General features: G+C 39.0%; 1 protein-coding gene across 2 annotated transcripts in view; it reads left to right on the forward strand.

Moving 5' to 3' along the window:
- arhgap36 (Rho GTPase activating protein 36) overlaps nucleotides 1–20,615 on the forward strand; it is a 49,795-nt gene extending 29,180 nt beyond the window's left edge. For both annotated transcript variants that reach the window (XM_026352652.1, XM_026352653.1), the window contains exons 3-12: nucleotides 3,328–3,396; nucleotides 10,573–10,886; nucleotides 14,491–14,707; nucleotides 14,857–14,912; nucleotides 15,258–15,408; nucleotides 15,644–15,792; nucleotides 16,281–16,451; nucleotides 16,572–16,660; nucleotides 16,747–16,973; nucleotides 17,481–20,615. In XM_026352652.1, coding sequence (XP_026208437.1) covers nucleotides 3,328–3,396; nucleotides 10,573–10,886; nucleotides 14,491–14,707; nucleotides 14,857–14,912; nucleotides 15,258–15,408; nucleotides 15,644–15,792; nucleotides 16,281–16,451; nucleotides 16,572–16,660; nucleotides 16,747–16,973; nucleotides 17,481–17,779 — 1,742 coding nt within the window. In that variant the 3' untranslated portion in view covers nucleotides 17,780–20,615. The remainder of the gene's footprint in view (nucleotides 1–3,327; nucleotides 3,397–10,572; nucleotides 10,887–14,490; nucleotides 14,708–14,856; nucleotides 14,913–15,257; nucleotides 15,409–15,643; nucleotides 15,793–16,280; nucleotides 16,452–16,571; nucleotides 16,661–16,746; nucleotides 16,974–17,480) is intronic.
- Nucleotides 20,616–20,876: the final 261 nt, after the last annotated feature.

The following is a 20,876-nucleotide window of genomic DNA, read 5'->3' on the forward strand; positions in this document are numbered from 1 at the left end:
TCTCTAATCCCTTCAGTCTTTCCAGTTGTTCCATCTTCCTGCCTTGAGTTTTCTGCTCTCATTTCCTCTGTTGTTTGCTTCTACCCTAAGGAAACTCTTAAGGGGCCATTTTCCACAGTGCTCTGGTCCAAGATATACAAAAAAATTAGTTGACCAACTACATAACATAAAACCCACCACATTATGACAGATGTACAGTGTACCTTACAATAATCAAGCTATTCTAAAACTATGACCTATGGGGCCTAAACAAATCAAAAGTTAAATTTCAGGTAGGTTTACTTTAAAAACAGAACTAGTAAACTGTAAAACCTTTTTTAAGACAACTGTAAATCATGAACAGATTATGAGAAAATGCGCCCCTGGATACAGTCATGACCTCCAACCCCTCCTGTGTATGTGGGACTGAAAAGAGACACAAAACAATTACAAATGGCCATTGCATTGGTTTTAGTTCTTTTTATGTCTCTAACTTGATCTGATGATTCTTTCCTTGATATTATTTTGGGTCACTTTTGTGTCTAATTGCAACCTGTTACTTTAAATAAGATATATTAACACACTTTATAGCCCCAAATTTATCAGCCAGAAATGTCACAAAAACGTTATGCTGTAGGATGCAGTGCTGTAGGAAAAAACACTTTCTACCATTTTCTTGGTATTGTCTTGGTTTATCACCTAAGCTCTTTGTGAATGTGCATTATGTAGTCATCCATGTGTTTTCACACACACACTTGCCTGTTGAAGATCAGACTTAGCTAGAGGTGACGTGTGGTGGAAGGGGCGATATGTTTGGAAACTTTAATTTCCTGCAGTCATGGGAATTTGACCCCTTTATCCCGATGACACACACATACAACTGCATACACACACATTTACATTGACACAATCACACTTGGTTCTTTCTTTTTCTTGCATTTTTAAATTATGTATATTTTTTGAAGGGTGAAAAAAAGAGAAGAACTTCCACCTTTAGTATATTCTACCCTAACACATACTTGAGATGGCACACTTTGCCATGTAGGGAACTCCACTCTGTCCTTAATAGGGAAAATACCCAACCTTGAATTAGTGATTTCTAAACAGCAGCTGTACTAACCTAAACAATGGCTTCTTCACATAAACCTAGTCTCAGGGGGAGGATGTAGAGCTCGTAAAAATACAAGACCTAAGTAAGCGCAGCATAAAAACAGACACAGGGAACTGCTGCTAAAAGAGCAAGTGCCCAGTAATAATCTCTAGCATGTAAACATTGATTTACTGCTGTAAAAACCCAGTGTTACTGGGATGAAAATATCTTTCTATCTTTATGCACAGGAATTAGGAAACCAAATAAGAAAAAGGAAATGCACAAAATGCCAGCAATGGTTATGTTTTAAAACTGAAAATAAATGTACTTGTTTATAGTTTCACTGTATAATATTATACCACTATGGGTTTGATATGTTAGATCTCAGGATTTCTTGATTCCGAAAGTGGGCTATGTTGAAAGAAAAATTATTTGCATAGATGCATTGAATTTTAAATATAAAGCAGGAAGGCAGAGGTTTATCAATAATTAACAGTGACACCACCTGTAACACAAGAGTAAAATGAGCTACACTGGAGAATTATTTTCTATTTTTCCCATCTTTGGTGTTGAAAACAAAATTCTCTCCTCCATCATGTTTCTCCATTTAAGCATAAACGCCAACTGTCTGATGTGTTTCAGCAACAAGGAATTGCTCTAAAACTTTTTGTTATTAGAAACTATGTTATTTTCTTTTTCAACTTCCTGGCTGCACTAGAAGCGGCTGTGAGTCATGGTGTGTAAATTTACATCTCCTGCTTGTGACCATTTTAAGCACAACTTTAGCAGATATTTCACTAGTTATACAATCTAATGGACAGTGTGAAGGATTACCACGGTTGTAAGAAGACTTAAAACAGTCTGACAAACATCCACTGCTGTTTACATAGTGGTTACACCAGTAATCTCCCACACAGCACCAGGATCAGCTGTGCTGCTGTCACAACTATGATGGTCAAAATGTGTTCATAGTTGTTTTAAATGTGTGCTAATAATGCCATATAATTATAAATAAGTTGTCTGAGTGGACAATCACAATGTTTCAAAATGTATTATTATTGCACACTAATTTTTCTGTAACATGGGGTTATTACTATTAGAGGAATAAATTCTTCTGCATTATATTATTGATAAAAATATGTCATGTGTTACATTGCTAAGTAAAAAGCTGCATTTTCAGTTTATTTATGTTTATTTTTATCCAAAGCGACTTACAAGTAAACCAAAGTTTTTAAAATTTTCATCTGATATCTGTGGCAGATACAGGGTTGTCAGGTCATATGATCTATCACTAGAAATGTAGACTTGTCTTTACAACTTTAAACATTTGTAATGTGAACCAGTCAAATCTAATAGTTAGCAAAGCAGGAATTTAACAAAGGCAGCACTACCATTTCAAAGTTAGAAGACAAAAACAAAGAAACAGGAAAAACCTAAAAATGAGCATTCATAAGGTCAATAATGTAAGTTTACTTTCTAGTTTACTGACAAGGCAACGTGGTGGGCATTTTAAACATGTTCCCCACTGGAGTCCAAGGCACCACCTGCTTATACATTGTGACTTTGGACTTTTGGATTGATCATTAACAACCTGTTATGTGATTGTGTTCAAACTATTATAATGCACTTCATAATGTAGGGTTGAGGTCTGGATACCTAACTAATCATCTGTGATACATTAAACTCAATATATACATATCTGGAAATGTAAATAATTTGGATAGAATTTTAAAGTGCAGTTGGATTTTGGTCCATCCCTGATACATTATTTAACTTTCTGTCTAGGTTTTTCTGATACACATACATCCTTACACTCACACACAATATCCCTTCACCTTTCATGTCTGGGGCAGCCGGATTTTAAGTAAAGGGGCTATTCAAACAAACACCAAGGTCTCGTCCATTGAAGAGGTTTATTCTTAGAAGTGAGCAAAAGGTGCAAGCACTTAGTAGGAACTAAGTAATAAGGGAAAGAGAGAGGAAAGGGAAAAAGGTTGCATTGAGGGTGGTTTGAATTATCTGTGTGTGTACTAGAGAGTTAGAAGAGATGATTGAGTTTATTAAATGAATTTGGAGCTTTGTTTGATGTAAGAATAGTTTCTGTGTAGTGACCCTTCGTTAGTTGAGAGGTGTACACTGACGTAACAGAATAAATTGAAGACAGACATCACAGACCAAATACAGCAGTCTTCATTGTTCAAGCTAAAGCACCACTAATCGTTTTATTCTGACTGAGACTGTTTCATTGTTTTTCACAGAAATACACAAACGGAGAAAATCCCTGCGCAGGAAGTTTGACTCCTTTTCAAAAGAAAAGAAAGAGCGAGGTGAGTTCATCACACAGACACAAATCAAATGTGGTTAAACACAATACCATCTGTAACCACAGTTTGCCTCCTTTGATAAACTACGTTCACATGTGAATATTTGTGTGATTTCCTATGTGGCCTCTGTTTCACACCCGCACACACGCACTGTTTACTACATTAAATATTATCATCAAGCACAATGTCCTCTCTGTCCATTGAATCATCTCCACTGATGCTGACGTCCAGTGGCTTTTACCACTAATGGTCTTACATACTTGAAATACTGTGTTTATAAAGCACAAGTGTCCCAGGGCTGCAGACTGACTCACGGAGCATTCACTGAGTCAAGGCTATGCCTCACTGTTTCTTCTTCTTTCCAGATTTTATAACTGAATTAATACAAAATGTCACCACACACATGCAAAAACATGTACCCTTAAAGATGAGATAAGATAATAGATAACTCCTTTTGCTTTCTTTGCCTCCCTCCTCCCCATCTCACTCTGTAATCCATGTGGTTGATCATCTGCCAGTGGCCCCAACTTCTCATAAAGGGATGTTCTCTATTCTCAGGTGATTATCACAGCAGGGCAAGATACGAGCCAAAACACACAACACACACATTCCCAGGATGTCTGTGCAGGTCTGTAAATCCTGCCTCCAGCCTCTCTCACACAGAGATTTAGCTGAAGCTAACCCTGCCAATCAAAACGCAGAACATTGGGACCTGGCAGAAGTCCTGCTGCCTCTCTCCCATACTATTGAAGACATGACTGTGCAGCAGGTAGCAACTTACATGTAGTGGGATTACAAAGTGATAACTGTAGTATGTTTAGAGTTCCTGTGGGTAAAGTAGTAAGTTTTTCAGCTTTTCATAAATAAATTAATAAAACAGTGTATTTATAAGATGACTGAATATGTGAACAGACCAAACAAAGTATTTTCAGTCTAAGAAATCATCTCTCATCTGAGATTTTTATTGTCAGATTAATCCGATAGTTGTAATTTTTGATTTAGGACACAGGACACTCATAGAGTTTATTGCAGCAATACATTTGACTTTTTTTTTTAGAGTTGGCTTTGTTCATGAGATGATCTGGAGCAAAGCTGAGTTTATGTGACAGGTCTTTCCCTGGATTCACAAATTACCCATCAGAGTCTAAGAGACCTTCAAATACTAAGCTTCCTAAAATCTCTTTATGTGTTTTACACATTTGCCTGGGATTCATTCAGAGGACAGTTAATTCACTAAGCCTGACGTCCTGGAGGACCAGTTTTATCATCCAGCTGAAAGAAAAATAAAATTGAGTGCTAACGGAATCTAAATATATCTCTTTTAGTCTCTCAGAAACCCACAATGACCTGATGAACAGAAATACTGAGGAAGGAAAGTAGTAAAAGTCCTAAACAATAACGCTTTAACTAGACACATACAGCTGTCTTCCTGTCTGAGTTTTAGTGTTTGTTTTACTGTTAACACAGGAGGTGTCCTGAGGTGGCTTGCTAGTTAAAGGGTAAAAGTAAAATTGAGAACATACTGACTGCTACATGTCAGGAAAAATAAGTATTCACAGTTGTTAAGTTAAAGTTGTTTCGAGGTGTTTGCATGCAGGGCTATAACCTGAATTAAAAAATACCAAGGAGACATAATTCCTACTTTCAACACAACTCATAACCCGTATCCCACACCAGGCAGTGACATCTTACCCCTGATGCATTCAACTGTAGTGTAAATACTAGTAAGCAGGACCTTTTTAATTTAACAATAACATAACTAATTTAATGTAAAATTTATATAGTTTATGAAAATGTAATTTCGTTTTCCATGCTACCATTAAGATAATCATTTTGGTTGAAAAAAAAGTTTTCTTAATATTTAATGGCCTAAATCAGTGTACTGGCAAAGACTAAAGACACAGAAAAATATCAATCTACCTTTTTTCTTGTGTTATATAGAGATTATAAGGGAAACACATACATCAGACTTGTCTTAACTTCCTATTAGCCTGGCTGTCTTGACGCTCACAAGTGTTGTCCAACACTTTCAAGCCGCCAAAGCAGCTAAATCCCCTACTATTTACTTTGAAACAAGCACACCCCCCGAGTACTAGCAGCTGACTACTGTCGTAGTCGGTATTTGATGCCAGCAAATGTGGCCTAATTTAAGTAGGCAGAGAGCAGCATTGGTGAGCTTGCCAGCAGACGTCAGGACAGACTTAGTGATCAAACAATACATAAGAGACATTAGCAGGTGGCATTTATCAATGGATAAAGCCCGTTCTTGTTGGCATGGACTATGTTTATTTGAAACATTCCTGTGCCAGGTTACACAGTGTAATGAGAGAAAATGTGTTTCAACACAAAGTGTCCATCCTGCTCAAGTGTGCTTAAGAAAAACAGTTGCTGTTATAAAATGTGTTTACTCAAAATAAAGTGGAAATATGCAAACAGCCACTGGCGTAGATACAAAATCGTTACTCAATCATGAGTGCAGTCACCCAAAGAGGAAATTCCCTAAAGAGTTACAGCACAAGCAGACAATATTTAAACAATCAAAAAATACAATAGCACTAGCTGATAACAAATATCGTCTAGATCACCTGTGTTTCTAATTTCAGTTTGCCAGGCACAGATTCTAATTTCCTGTTCTGATTTTTGTGTGTTAGGATTTCCCAGGAACATGTGCAGAAGAGGCAGATCTAGACCCTTATAGGGGGGCTTCTGTCATTTCAGTCGTCCTAAAATGTATTGAAGATATAATTTGTAATTTTTAAAATTAAAATTAAAATAACTAAGAAACGCAGGACATGTTAATTATAGGTAGACTGTTTCCCAAATGAGAGATAAAAGTTGATATAGGGCTGTTTATTTGCCTCCCAAATGAAAACACTGTAAAATCAAAACATACAAAAGTAAAGATATATAAGTTAACCATATAAAAATATCAATATATGAATAATGTATTTGACTTAGTTTAAATGGTTTGGTTCTTGGGGCTGCTTAGTACCAAGAACGATATGGTTTAATGGAGACATATCAAACAACTCAACCAGAAATTATTAAATTACATTGCATTACATGTCACTGAATATATTTGTGACTTGTGTGATATGACAAATAATATATATCTTCATTATGTTAATAAAAAAATGTAATAAAGGGCCATTATCTGACTAATTGAATTGATCTTCACAGTTTTAGTTAAAGCTAAGTTACATTTTGAGAATTGATTTCTGAGCTGTTGTGTTGAAAGATGTGCACATCAATCATCAGCTGCTCACCGGAGCCTTTTGTCAAGCAGTGGCTCTTAGCTGTGGCTACAAGCTAATGCTAACTGGCAAAAGGCCAAGAAGGCACCTGCCAAAGAGCTTATCTGTGAGCCTGACTTCTGACGGAGGCACACGTGGATGAGGGTTGCTCAGGTCAAGCTCAATTCAAGCAGCAGAAGTGAAAACAGATGACTGGAGATCAAATGTTTTAAGAAAGAGAATTACAATTCTACTGTGCAATAAAAGGGAGGTATGGCCACAAACCCTTGATTTTCCGCTCCTAAATGTACCTTTGGCTGTTGATATGAGTAAAGATTGTGTGAGATTTGGTTTAAAAGATTTTATCAGAGGGAAAACGATAAATTGCAATGTCGATGTTTTCTCTTCGTTGACCATGATCTATGAATGGTGCTTACGTTGCTGTGTAGGTACTGAATAAACTCCTCACACAACCGCAGTTATTTAAAGCTGAGCCAATCCCGTATCTTTAAGGCTTTGTGGGGCATTTTGCCAGTCTGTTTTGGCTGTCGGACTAAGGTGTGACTTTGAACATGCGTGTGATGGTTGTCCATGTGTTTTCAGTCAAACAGCAGTTTGAGTCTTTTAATGTGAGTAAGTATAGATGCAGTCCAGTTCATCAGCTCAGTGATTCCAGTATCATGTGAAAGATGTGTCACTGCTGTTTATAACTTCAGTGTATTCTTGTGTATTTTAGGTCCCGAAGAGGAAGCACTTTACTTTGCACTTGGTGGGATGTGTTAGTCATTGGACAGATTCATGTGAGATTCTTATGAAGGGACTGAAATTCATTCATTATTCATTATTCATAAGAACTGTCAGGGTTCGAGACCGTAAACATACTCACAGATGAAAAGTGCTTTAACAAAGATCATGTACTGTTGCAGATCACTGACTTCCCTTTGGAGAAAAGAAAAAAATATCCACAGAAAACTTTTTATTATGAGTATATTCAATATAGACATGACCAAATCACATTCATGATCAGCTGTACAGTTGGTGTGTGGTGGAAATAATCTGCAAGTGTGAACACTCCAGTCTTTGAAAGTCTTAGCTAGTCTTCAGGTGTGCTCCCACCTCAATGAATAAACCGATGAATTATAATTGTTATTATATATATATAATATTTGTTATAGAAAATCACATTGTTTGGTCTTTAATACGACGTACAGCACAGTCATGCAGGACACGCTCACCTGTGCTTTGCAGCACAATTAACAGCAGCTTTCTTATTGGACATGAGTTCAGCTAATGCCTTTAAACAGCAACCTACACAATGTAAGAGGCTTATGGGTTACAAAGGGTTTACTCTGAGTACGTCAACAAAGCACAAACAAAGATGGCTGAACAGGTGGATATTCCTTCTTGTTAAGTAGAAAATAATTTGCAAAAATAAAACACAGCTAAGGTTGGAGGAAAACAGAGGAGACCATGTTTGTATATCGGCCCAGTATCACTATAAGTTATCATCCATCCATCCATTATCTTAACTTCTTGTCCTCTCACACTGGTTAAATGTTTAGTGCACAATTTATATTAAATGCAAACATTATAGGAAGCAGTTGTTGTTTAGTGACGTAAAAAATACGGAAATGAAGCATCACTTTTTTTCACAGTAAAGACCAATCACAGACCAATGTTGAACTTTATTAAACTATAATTTAGTAGTTTTGTGATTTATTCCTAACTATTGATGTTTCTTAAATAACATAAAATACCATATATATAAATCTGTTTAAAAATAATAATAATTATATAAGAAATTACAATTACTAAACTAATGCTCCGTTTTCTCGCATACAAAAACATCTGCGCCTTGCACAGCTTTGTCAATGTTTAATCCACTGTTTTATTGTTTGTTTTTGTTTTTAGCTTAATGCCATTAATTCACCTCTCTAACTAACTAGATCTAACTGGTGCCGTTGAGCCAGTTTGGAGTGTGTCTTCAAGTTTTGTGATCATGTGATGTAGATGTTGAGCAAAGGATAAGCAGTTCTGATCAAGAAATGTCTGCGACGACCTCACTCATGTTGCGTTCTCCCACAGTCTCTGTATCACTGATGCTGCAGTAAGCTTGTATCAGTCTGAGAGTGTCTGGTTTGTGGCTATGGCTGCTCTAACAGGATTACTTATTTATCTCTCACTTACCTGTTCTGTACATCCACTCTGTCTATTCTTACACTGCTTGTCTACCTAACCTCTAATCTCTGTGTGAAGAGCTGTGTGATCACTGTGTTCACAAGTTAACGAGACAGAGAACATATGTGATGCTTAAATAAAGAGAATACTCTGAAATCTCTTTAAGTACAGTTGTTCCATACTTTGCAACGATTTAATAAGAGAAGACCTGCTGATTGGAGAATCTGCTTCTACATTAAAGAAGTTGTCACAGTGTTAAAGAAAACGTCCAAACGTAGAAACTCTAATCATAGACTGTAAACCTTTTTATTCTGCATGAGACATCTTTTCATGTGTGTTTACTCCCACCTGAGGCCTGTGATAATGAAACATAAACTCCAGACTCCCCCTGAATTATTTTAGCAGACTTTTACAGAGCAAATCTCAGCTACGAGCTGCCAAAACATAGACACACAATAAATGACTCACAAGGGGTAAATAAACAACTATTTCTCTATTCCCAGTACAGCTCTGGGACTCTCTGATCACTGTCTGGTCTGTCTTACAGACAGAAACTAAAATCTGCAAAGTCTGTGATCAAAATAGTGAGGAGAAGGACCAATAAGGCAGAGCTATCACTACAGGCCTGCCTTGACTGCACTGATTGTAGTGTTTGGATGCAGCCTGCATATACTCACTCACACTAACTGAGGATATATATCCCACATGTCAGGAGAAAGAAACTGGAACCACATTTTTTTTGTATATGAAATAAAAAGAATTTGAGCGAATATGAGTTCTCACTTTGTTCTGGTCTCGAGTCTTGGTGGTCACTTAAATAATGAATATGCAGACATCATGACATTGGATGAAAAACAAAAACCACTACCTGTACGGTGCTGCAGTGCAATGAGGTACATAAAACGATCAGCAAATGCACCACGATAGATTTAGGGCATTTCATTTCATAGGAGTAAAAAGAACTCAGCTGGAGATCAGATGGTATCAATAAAGAGGAATTTGTTCTGTAAATACAAGACTCGCTCAGGGCTCCAGTTCTGCTCCAACTGCTGATTTACAGCATCATTGTATCTGACAAAGTGAATTTATTTGCAAAATCAGTTTTTGTAGGAAAAGAAGTGCTCATTCTAAGTCCAACCACTTTTCAAGACTCTTAAGAATTATTGAAACGTTGCTCTGCTCCTAAATGTCTGCAAGAAGATTTAAGTGAGGACAAAGAAAATGTGGCAGATGTGATATTGGAACATTTAGGCAATATTTAACACTTAAAAAGGACGTCAAATAAATTTGCCTGACGCATTTTCCATCATCTTCTACCATAGTTTTCCTTTCAATTTAGATGTTGTTGCCAAGTTAAGCACAGAGCCTGAGCTAGCTAGTGGTACAGGATGAACGCCTTGCCTCCTGTGGATATATACTGAGAATGATTGCTCATTAGATCGATTCAACGTGGGTGTGAAAAACATCATGGAAAGAATTTATTAAACCAAATACATGGATATGTTCCCAGCATGAATCATCCTTTCGAGGATTACAAATGTTTGCAGTCATGACTCTCTGGACTGTCAAATTAAACTTGATTGATACACATTTATTTGACATTCAGGCCACGATGCTGTGAATTTAGGCAGACGGCTCTTTGCAGTTCTAACTCTTTTTTACACTTCTTGAACACTTGGCTCATAATTGTTGCTTCTATTCTTTTTGTAGTTAACAAGAAAACACAAAATAACCAATTTTCCTGCTTTTCTTTCCCTTTCTTCCTTAGAATCAGCCCCCAAGGCGTTCAGCATCCCTCTCTCCCAGGTCATCGCTAACGACCGGGCCTACAAGAGGCGACAGGACGCCCTGAAGGAGAGCAGGCGCGACTGCCTGGACCTGGAAGCCAGCATCCTGCGCTTCAGGGCGGAGAAACGGCAGTTCTTCTATGGGAACAAGCCGCTGGTCAGCTCTTCGTCAATTACAGGAGGAGGTCCTTGCTCTCCATCTGCAAACTCGGTGGCACCGGCACCCATTCCTGAGTCCCAGAACAAACCGCTGTCGCCCACGTTTCTAGATAACACCGGCAGAGGACAGAGGAGGGTGAGATATCTTTGTTTTTCAGTTAGAGGTGATCTAACTTAACCAATACAGAAGCAGGTGTGGTTTATGATAAGAGTCCTAGTATAAAAGCAAGAAAGTTAATATAGGAAAACAAAGTGTATAACGAAACGTTTGTTGCACTTTCTCAGTTCTCATAAACTCTTCATGTACAGTCTCATTCAACTTCATATCAAAAATGACTCAAATCCTTCACTAAGATTACTCCTTCACCAACTGCATATTAATAAGGCATTATACTTATGCCATATAATAAGCTTATCATATCATATGTTGTGCTTAGCTTTCATGTGATACAAAGTGGTGTAAAACATTTTGTAGTAAATGTACTATATTAGAAACATGAGTTGTACATTTAATCCAATATGAATCACAAATCGACTTTTTCTTAACCAGCTCCTCCATGTGTTTCCATGGTTGTAAGTTTGTACAAAAAAATGCTGTGTTGGTGCCATTTGTGTTTGCTTTTTCTGTGTCTGTATACGTTCTCTGCACCAGGTCTTCACACCCTGTCATTCTCTCCCAGCTGATCTAGAAACAGTTGTTAGGTTGAGCCTGTAATGAGTATCATTATAGCCACAGTGGTCAGCGATCAACCTGAACCAGCCATCAAGGATAGCTCATAAGAATCAGTCACTGGGTTAAACACTGAACATACAGCCGTGCCAGAGTTTGATTTCAGCCTTGAAAACGTGTGAACATACTCTTTTTAGTGTCCAGCATCCATAATCCATAGAAGAAAAATGCTGATATGTTCATCTTGTTTCACATTTTACACTGTGTTCACAGTTATTACACTTTATAAGAAACTGTGAGTCATTCTATACCTGTCAGGCTACATGGCGGACACTCCTCCCACCTGTTTTACCCCACATCTAATTGTTGGATGGTAGCATGAGACTCAAAATCAATCCCTCAATGCAATTTAATGCATTTATTTTTTTGTTAGAATTGATTTCACTTTCACATTATTTGCAAAATTGATGTTAATATTATAAATCAGCTTAAATCACATGTATTGATGGAGCATTTTTTAAAACAACAGGCTCTAACCAGAGACATTAAAATGCAGGACACGTGTCACATAAAACAAAACTGTATTGTTTTTTTGTTGAAGAACAGCTGACTTGTAATTAACCAAAAACATTCACCATGACCGTAATCAACACTGGTTCAGCAACATGAAAAATGGTTTGTTTACTGGAATTACACAGTCTAGCTGTAAGTATTCAACAAGGCTATCAGGTTGTTTATTTGGCGGTCTGAGCATTTAACGCACATATTTAGCAAATGTAGAGAATCCAGTTTAAAAACAAAGAGTAATTAGATGTTTTTATGTTAGACGAGCTAAATGTGGGGTCACCTTGAACAAATTCTCACTTTGGGTGGTCAGTGATTTCTGGCACATGGTAAAGTTTAGTAACTAACTCATAATTTAAACCCTAAGGGCCTGTTCAGACCAGCATCTGGTGTGTGCCCTGTGCTGTGTGTAGCTCTGGAGATTCAGCTTGTTAGTTCTAAACGTAACATTGGTTTAGGATTAGAACGTACAGATGTATAAAATAAAGAAAAGTAACACCAAAAATAACTTTAAACTCAAAAAACACTTCAGCCTTAAACTTAGCGGCCGACCCACACTACTATCTGTGCTACAGACTGTACAAAAGACATATAAGGACTTGTACTGGATTCCTAACCTCTGAAAAGTTTGATGAAAAGTAGCCAAACTAGATAATAAAATGATAAATGATGATAAAAGTCTCCATATTTTGTTGCACAGAAACTGCTTTAGATTACAATAACAGGTAAAAATAATCTTATAGTCATTTATCTTGAAGGATGTTGTGATCACTAACTGTGGCAACGGAGCTGAACCGGCTGGTAGAACTGATCAGTATAAAGACAACTTTTTCCCACCATTTTCTCAAACTAAATGGTTCTATGACTCACGGTCTTACATCTGTCTGGACTGGAGCAGCTCACTGTTTACATATCTGATGACACACACACACACACACACACCACTGCAGATCTTCAGCTTGACAGATGAGGCAACAGTGTGGTGTTGTCACTGCGTCATGTCCCGTGCAGTGACAGAGTAGGATACACAGTAGGAGTTAAGGGTTGAAATTAATGGCTGGAGCAAGATGAATATCGGAAGAGAAGAAAGTATTTACTGAAGTCATATTAGAGCGGTAAAGCAGCCAGACCTCCCCTGCTAGACTCAAGATTTGTGGAGGGTTTTCAGGTTCCCTAAACTGTGTCCAGACTACAGACTCACTATGAGCACTGCACTATTCATATATTTCTATCATGGTAACATATTTCTATAAGAGTTCAAACCTACGCCCTCTCAGTGATATCGTATGTTTTGGTTGCTGTTGAAAATTTCTCAGATACTTCACGTTCCTCCAGAAGCTATTTGCAAATCACAGACAAATGATTTATATTTCAGTGGTATCTGTTTCACCTCCTCAAATATTTATTGGATGGGCCTGTCTGGATGAGTGATTAAAAATGGACTCCCCTGCTCGGCCAGCCTCTCCTCCTGCCATCCATCTCAGGATGTACTTTCCATTTTCTGATGTCAGCGCTCGTCTCTGTGCATTTCATTTTATTCTCTCCTTCCTGTTGGCTTGATGCCGCTGTCATTTTTCCTTTTTTCTTTTCCCCCTTTGCTTTGTCTGTGTTTCAAATCCGTCTTGAAGTCTTTCATAGCCAGTTAAAGGTTTCACCCTGCCCCCATCCTTCATCATCACAGCCTCAATGAATCAGCATCACCTGCAAGTGGAGTTTAACATCCAACCACTTTACCTGTTTTTACTGAGCCACAGCCCATTTCTGAACTGTAGTTTATTCTTTATTGTCAATAAATGAGTTATAGTTAAGACAATAAGGAATAATGTTGTTGTACCTCTTGTTGCTCAATGACAGTAAAGTCTGTTCTATGCTATTTGATTCAGATATAGAAATCTACATAAACACAGTGCTAGATGATATTCACTGGGTCAACACGAACAAACAACAGATATATTTCACTGTATCTGTGTTTGCTGTGTGCTACATAAAACACAATAAACATGTTGAAGATGTTTCTTTATAAATTAGAAACTATTAAAAAATTTTTTACTTTTTGTAAAACTGATGCTTTGTTCAGTTCCTGAGGGAAAATTCTTCACATCAAGCTAATTGTTGAATCCCAGACACTGTGGTTTACGTCTTTTGTAGCCTTTGGTTGTTTCATGATTACGACCCACATGTTTTTACTCTTAACACTAATGAGAAACACATCTGGCCTCAGGCTTTTAAGCAAAAAAAACGCTGAAAGGTGGAGCCCAAACTGGATTTCTGAGGATGAGACCGACTGACATTTAAAAATTTAATGGCATTTAACGGAAACATAATACACATGATAATAATTAACTCAGCACGCTTTGTCGCTCATTTTTTGGCATTGTCACTAAACATGGCATTATAAGCTAGTGGAGTTTTATCCAGCATGCTTTGCAGTCAACATCAGCATACAAAATTAGGAGATGTACATCTATGTACAGTCTGTGATATCAGTCCTCTCTGCCCCCTGCAGGGTGGTTTGTCAGTCGATTCCATCTCCGACCTTGTAGAAAGTCAGTCTCGCCTCTTGGAGGCTCTGCAGCTCTCACACCCGGCTGAGCTAGAGCTGAAGAAGTCACCGGGTGGCCGCTCAACGGAGGGTAGGACTCAGACCAAGCTCAGCCTGAACCCCATCTACAGGCAGGTGCCCCGGGTGCTGGAGAGGTGCTGCAGTCACATCGAGAACTACGGTGAGTTACAGGTTTGGTTTCCGTTTCTGGGTTTAATTAAGACATGTTGTCTTTCATACTATTTACTAGTGTCCGTACAAATGCAGAGAAAGTACATTAAGTATACTAGATGCTACTGAGATTATATGATGGACTATTTTGTGCCCCAGGTTTACAGACTGTGGGCATTTTCCGGGTTGGGAGCTCAAAGAAAAGAGTGAGACAGGTGAGGACACATCCATTTTTTGTTACTTCAACACATGCTGCTCATACTGACACTGACAGTCCAGTGGACTATTACTACCAATATTAAAACTGGGGGACTTTAGTTCTTTTCCCCTGATTCACTGACTTGTGTTTCCTGTCGGTCTCTACTGGACTCTGCTACTAAATATAATCTTCAAACTAATGATGTGTGAAATCCTGTTATTGAGAAAACCTGTCCCCTGGGGACAAGAGGCCTTTAGTTGAACTTAGTGTGTGTTTTCATGTGCAGATTTTTTTCCTCTCTGTTTGGATTTTCTTTATGTTTTTATGTGTGTGTGTGTGTGTGCGCGCACATGCTTCTCAGTTACGGGAGGACTTTGACATGGGTGTGGACGTCCAGCTGGACGAGGAGCACAGCGTCCACGACGTGGCAGCTCTTCTCAAAGAGTTCCTGAGGGACATGCCTGACCCTCTGCTACCCAGAGAGCTCTATCCAGCATTCCTTCATGCCAACTGTACGCACACACACTTCAATACACACCATTTGCACATAGAACAAAAAGCCCTTTAAAGTCGCATTGATTGAGTAAAAATCATCTTTGGAAAAATAAAACTAGGAACTAAAGGATGTTGAAAACGGAGCTCCAGGTGATATGAGAGCTGCATCTTTTGCAGATGTTGTGTGTGTGTTGGTGTGTATATTGATTAGTAAAGTCTTACAGACTCAATTCTCCTCCTCTGTCCCTGCAGTGCTGAGAGGAGCAGACCAGCTCCAGTATCTCCAGCACCTCCTCTACCTGCTCCCTCCCTGTAACTGTGACACCTTACTGCGGCTCCTCACCCTGCTGCACACCGTGCAGAGCTTTGCACAGGACAGCATAGGAACCAACGACGAGGAGGTATTGAAATGTTATGATGACGTTATAACGGTGCCGTCAGGAGTTAAGTTTGAGGACAGTTGAACAAATAGATTGTTAGGGGTTAAGTCCTAAAGACTCACAATTTCACAATTTTTCATTTATATTCTGAAACTATTGAACTATTGATGAGCCTTTTGGTAGTAAGCCTCTGAGTATAGGAAATAAGAATAATAGAAAATAAGAATAATAGAAAATAAGAATAATAGGACATTAAAGAAAAGGATTTTAAAAGGAACTTATATAATAATTTTTACAAAATAAAATAACTAATTATAACTCAAATGAATTTTTCATCCTATGACATGACTTAAAAACACTAAATGGATCAACAGTGGATTTGTACACTTCAATAGCTTCAAACTCATTTCACATCTTGCTTTACTTTCCCTTAAAAAAGTAAGTTCTCAGATTTTCTTCCTTTGTTTCATCCTCCAATCCGCACGTCGCTCCTCTCCTCTTTCCTCCAGATCCCAGGGAACAAGATGACTGCTGCTAACCTGGCTGTGATCTTTGGGCCCAACCTGCTGCAGAGGGAAGGAGGCGGTGACGTGAGTCCTCACGCAATGGGGATCGAGGACAGCACAGCGATCATCAACATCACCCTCGTGCTCATACAGAACTACAGGAAGCTCTTCGTGGTACAAATATGTTTTAGTTTAGTTTTAGTTTTTCTGTATGTAAACAATTAAATCCACCCAAAACTCAACAGGTTTATATGGTTATGTTTGAGCTAATGCTCTGGATGTGCGTCTCTCCAGGTTTCTGCAGACCTGCAGCAGGAGGTCCTGATGAGTCTCATCCAGACCGATCCAGACATCATCGACTATCTGCTGCGTAGGAAACTCAGGTAACTGAAATAACCACTCTCAAAACTTAAATCACGGCTAAGTTCAAATTCTTAACCAGCTCTAAAACGAACTGTCTGTTCTGCAGCGGCAGTCATCTGAGAGTGGAGAGCAGCAATGAGTCGGGGGGTCGCCGGGACACAGGAACGTCTCTGGACTCTGTGGGGGCTTCCAGTGGGAGTCTGTCCCCACTAGAGCCCCCCTCCCCTCTGTTCCCACCCGATGGGAGCGGAGGTGAGGGAAGCCTGACCAGTGAGGTGTTCCTCAATGTGCTCAAACTGAACCAGACCAGGAAGCGGCAGGAGACGAGATACGGTACTGTTTTATCTGTTTTATCAGTTTTGCTATTTAAATTCTGAGAGACTGAAGGTATGATTTGAATGGAAATCTGTGGCATTGCACTACAGAGCAGGAGAATCCGGCTCCATTGTGAACTCAACTCACCAGATAGTTGGAAAAGACTTAAAACATTAACTTAAAAAAATACTAAATTAGAAAACCAAGTACTGTCTGACAGTAAGACTGTCAGTGTATAATATTGCTGATCTGGCATTTATATGTATTGTTAAGTAAAAGCTGCATTTTATTCCATTCAGTCTCTAAATGTGTGTTTAGTAGCGTGGATCAAACCCCCGACAAAGATGGTCCTGTTTTTCAATTTGTGTCACAATGATAAATGGAACAACAGCACCACCTAGCTGTGCCAGGTCAAAAGTCCTTCCATCATCTTTCCTTCTTCGTGGTTCAGGCTGCGTTAAACGAGGTGAAAATTATACCCACATGCAGATTCGAACAGTGTCCTGTGCTTTGTTCCTCCTTCAGGTGAGGTCTCTCCCGGTAAATCCATCCGCCACATGCGTCAGTTCCACTCCCACCACAACCTGCTCAGTCTGGCACAGTCCTCCTCGTCCACCACCTCCCCTGACACTCGGAGAGGCGCGCTTGGTTCCGCGTTGAGCCTCACCCTGAGTGCCGGCGGCAGCTGCTCCAGCCTGACGGGGTCGACTGAGAGCAGCATCTGGGTGAGGCAGACGCCACAGGAGGAGAGCAAACCGTCACCTGCTGCTAACTTCTGGGACTTCTTCACAGGGAAAGGGTCAAGCTCAGAGACAGTGGTATGATGAAGAGCGAGAAGAAGAGGAAAATGAAGGGAAAGAGTGTGTGTCAGAGTGTCGAAGGTGATGTCAGAGGTAAAAGAAACAAAAAGAAAAATCAGTCCTGTTACATTTACACACACATCTGTTGAATCAACAATCAAACGTTAAGGTTATGAGCATGGTGGAGTCAATACTCTGCCCCACTAACATGCTCCCAGGGTCATAATCACATCAGACGACCCAGTTTTGAAAAATGTTTCAACATTAACTTTATGGGAACAACCTTCTGCAGATGATCCTCGTTGGAAATTGGAAATTCCTACTTTTTTGGCACCTCTTGAATGTAGCATGTGCATGAATGTGTAGTTGGTGCAAAGAAGGCGAAAAGAAAACTAACGAACAAAGAGGGGAAATCAAGTAAATGTTGCAAAAACATTTTCTGAACACTGTTTGGATTCACGTTGAAGAGACACGGACATATGAAGGAAAAGGGACTGAGACTGTGTCTGAGAAAGTGGAAGTGGACGCAGTAATAACGGCAATGTATATAAAGTACAAATGAAGTATTCATTATTTTACACACACGACCCTCATCTTTACTACCTAGAACTGTAGCTGCATGTGTTCTACTAACCCTTTTTCTACAGTTACGTATCCCACACCAGACTCCCTTTGGCTTTTGTTGTTTTCATATAACTTGCAATAAGCAACATTCACTGCAAAAGTAACCTGAAGTTCATCTGTCCAACAGGATCTGAAAACATCGGATCACATTAGTTTGACATTTGTGTTCAGCCAAGTAAACGGTTGTTTGCAGCTCAAAACAGTCCAACAGCATTTACAGCAATAACTATATCTCAGCACGTAGTTGTGTACTATTATGTATATTACAGCATATACTCATATAACTATTAAAATGCAGTTCACAAATATAAACTAGACCCCAAAGAGCCAATCAAGACATCTTCTGACCTGCAAAACAGGGTTTTAACTGCTTACTAGGAAGCGTGTGTGAGTGTAAAGCATGTCTGCCCCCGAGTTACTTTAACCATCAACTCAGTTATTGATTTTTTGTTTTCGGAACAGTTGCCTCGTCTCCAAAATGTCAGCAACAACAGTCCAAAACCAAAGAGGTCTCACCCTGATGCAGCTGTAAAAAGAGCAGCTGAGCTGAAAACAATGATGTGAAGTTGCCCTGATGCAGTAGTATATGCAGAATTATGTCTTCAGAGGAATTATTACTTTTAGTGGAGAATATGGAAACCCTGGTCTGTACCAAGATAGAAATGAAAAGAGACCAATGTAAACTTGATGTTTGGAGCAGCGTTAGTGTACTCTAACCACAAGAGGGCGACATCTACCACATCAGCTCACTTTGTTACCACCTGCAGTTTGTGCAACGCAACAACAAAAACGTATTAGGTTTGGAAATAGTGTCAAACACGTAGAAACTGTACATAGATTGTTTCTTTCCCTCTTCAGAGTAAAGCGTCATGATGTTTGCTGTTGTTGTACAGAGATTTTCCCGACACTGTATGTCTTCACCACAAGCACAGAAGTTGTACAGAGTCTGTCCTTCACCTCTGCACGTGAATCTATCCTCTTTTTATTGGATTCCATGTAGAGGAAACTTGTGTTTTGTCTTTTTGTCTGTCACTATTTTTTTCTATATCATCCAATCCAATCAAAGCGTGTCGAGACCTAAACTGGAGAATGTACCACCCCCCCTACCTGCCGCAGATTAAATGTCAAACTGCTCCTGTGTCGTTGATTGTTGTCTAAATGTTCTGGAAATGAAGAGTCAGTGCAGAGATCTGAAACAGTCTGAACCTTTGGCAGCCGAACCAGAACAACGTGAGTCAGAAGACAAACAAAAAAATCCCCCAGGGGAAGACGATGATCTCACACCGCACAGTTTGTTTGGACTTTCAATGTCCTGATTCAGTCAGACCACGACTACCTCAGCATGAGTCCACAACCGTCCACAGATGATTTATAATGTATGTTGTAAATTAGCTCTGAGCACTTCTTATTTTATTATATTCTATTTTGTTTGACTCTTAAAAGTGAAGCTAAATATTATTCCTCCACCATACTGCGGACAGACTTGAGCCAGACTGCGAGTTCAACAAGCACACAGCAAGTCCAGCTCTCTTCTTCCAGCCTGTTCGTGTGTGTGTGTGTGTGTGTGTGTGTGGTTGAGTCTTCTCCTTTTGTTGTTGAATTAATGAAGATGTTTGCTTAATTTGTTTCGTCTATTTTTCAGGTGTTCTCTTACGTCTCAGAGCTCGGGTCAGAGATTCTTCAATTAACATTTCTTCTTTTGTGGCATCTACATGTGGTCAGAATGAACTGGAGACAGCAGCAGCCTCACAAACACACTCAACACACTCCGTCGTCCACTTGTGTTTGTAACTAAAGTGTAGAAGAATCTGTGCTAATCCACCCGTTGATGTGGGTTGTGCTGGGTTTTCTCAGTGACAGATACCCAGCAGCTGGATTTCTTCTTGTGTTAGGGCAGAAGCTGCTGTGACCCTTAACAGGATGAGCAGCCTTTCATTTACTACATGTAGTCACGTCTGGTGGTAATTTATGCTACAGCATCGCTTCTTCTAAACGTCCTTAAATGAACTTTTTTCCATTTCTGTGCTACAGGTTCGTATTGTATTACTTCTTGTGTGACTCACTACACAGCCTATATTAAATGAACAATGTGCAATAAGCTGGGATCAGCCATGATCTCAGCCTGGATGATTTATTGGTTATCACAGAGAGACTATATAAAGTATGTTAATGCAACAGGTGCAGAACATTTTTAAACCTGGAAGCTCGACACTGGGACTGTCCAGTCTATATAGTCTATAGTATTATTATTATTATTATTATTATGATTTATTGTTGATTGTACAGTGTCCTTGAGTATTTTGAAAGGCGCTTTAAATAAAATGTATTATTATTATTATTATTATTATTATTATTATAGATGGGAGTTTAAAGCACAGAGTTTGACTTAATCTAGTTTTATCGCTTCTAACGGGTTGTGCTGCTGTGTGATTCTTGAAACAGAGACCTAATAACATGGTGCTCTGGAAAAGTGAAACGATGAGACAGTGGAGTAAGA

Source organism: Anabas testudineus, chromosome 18, assembly GCF_900324465.2.
Source record: "Anabas testudineus chromosome 18, fAnaTes1.2, whole genome shotgun sequence".
Classification (NCBI taxonomy): domain Eukaryota; kingdom Metazoa; phylum Chordata; class Actinopteri; order Anabantiformes; family Anabantidae; genus Anabas; species Anabas testudineus.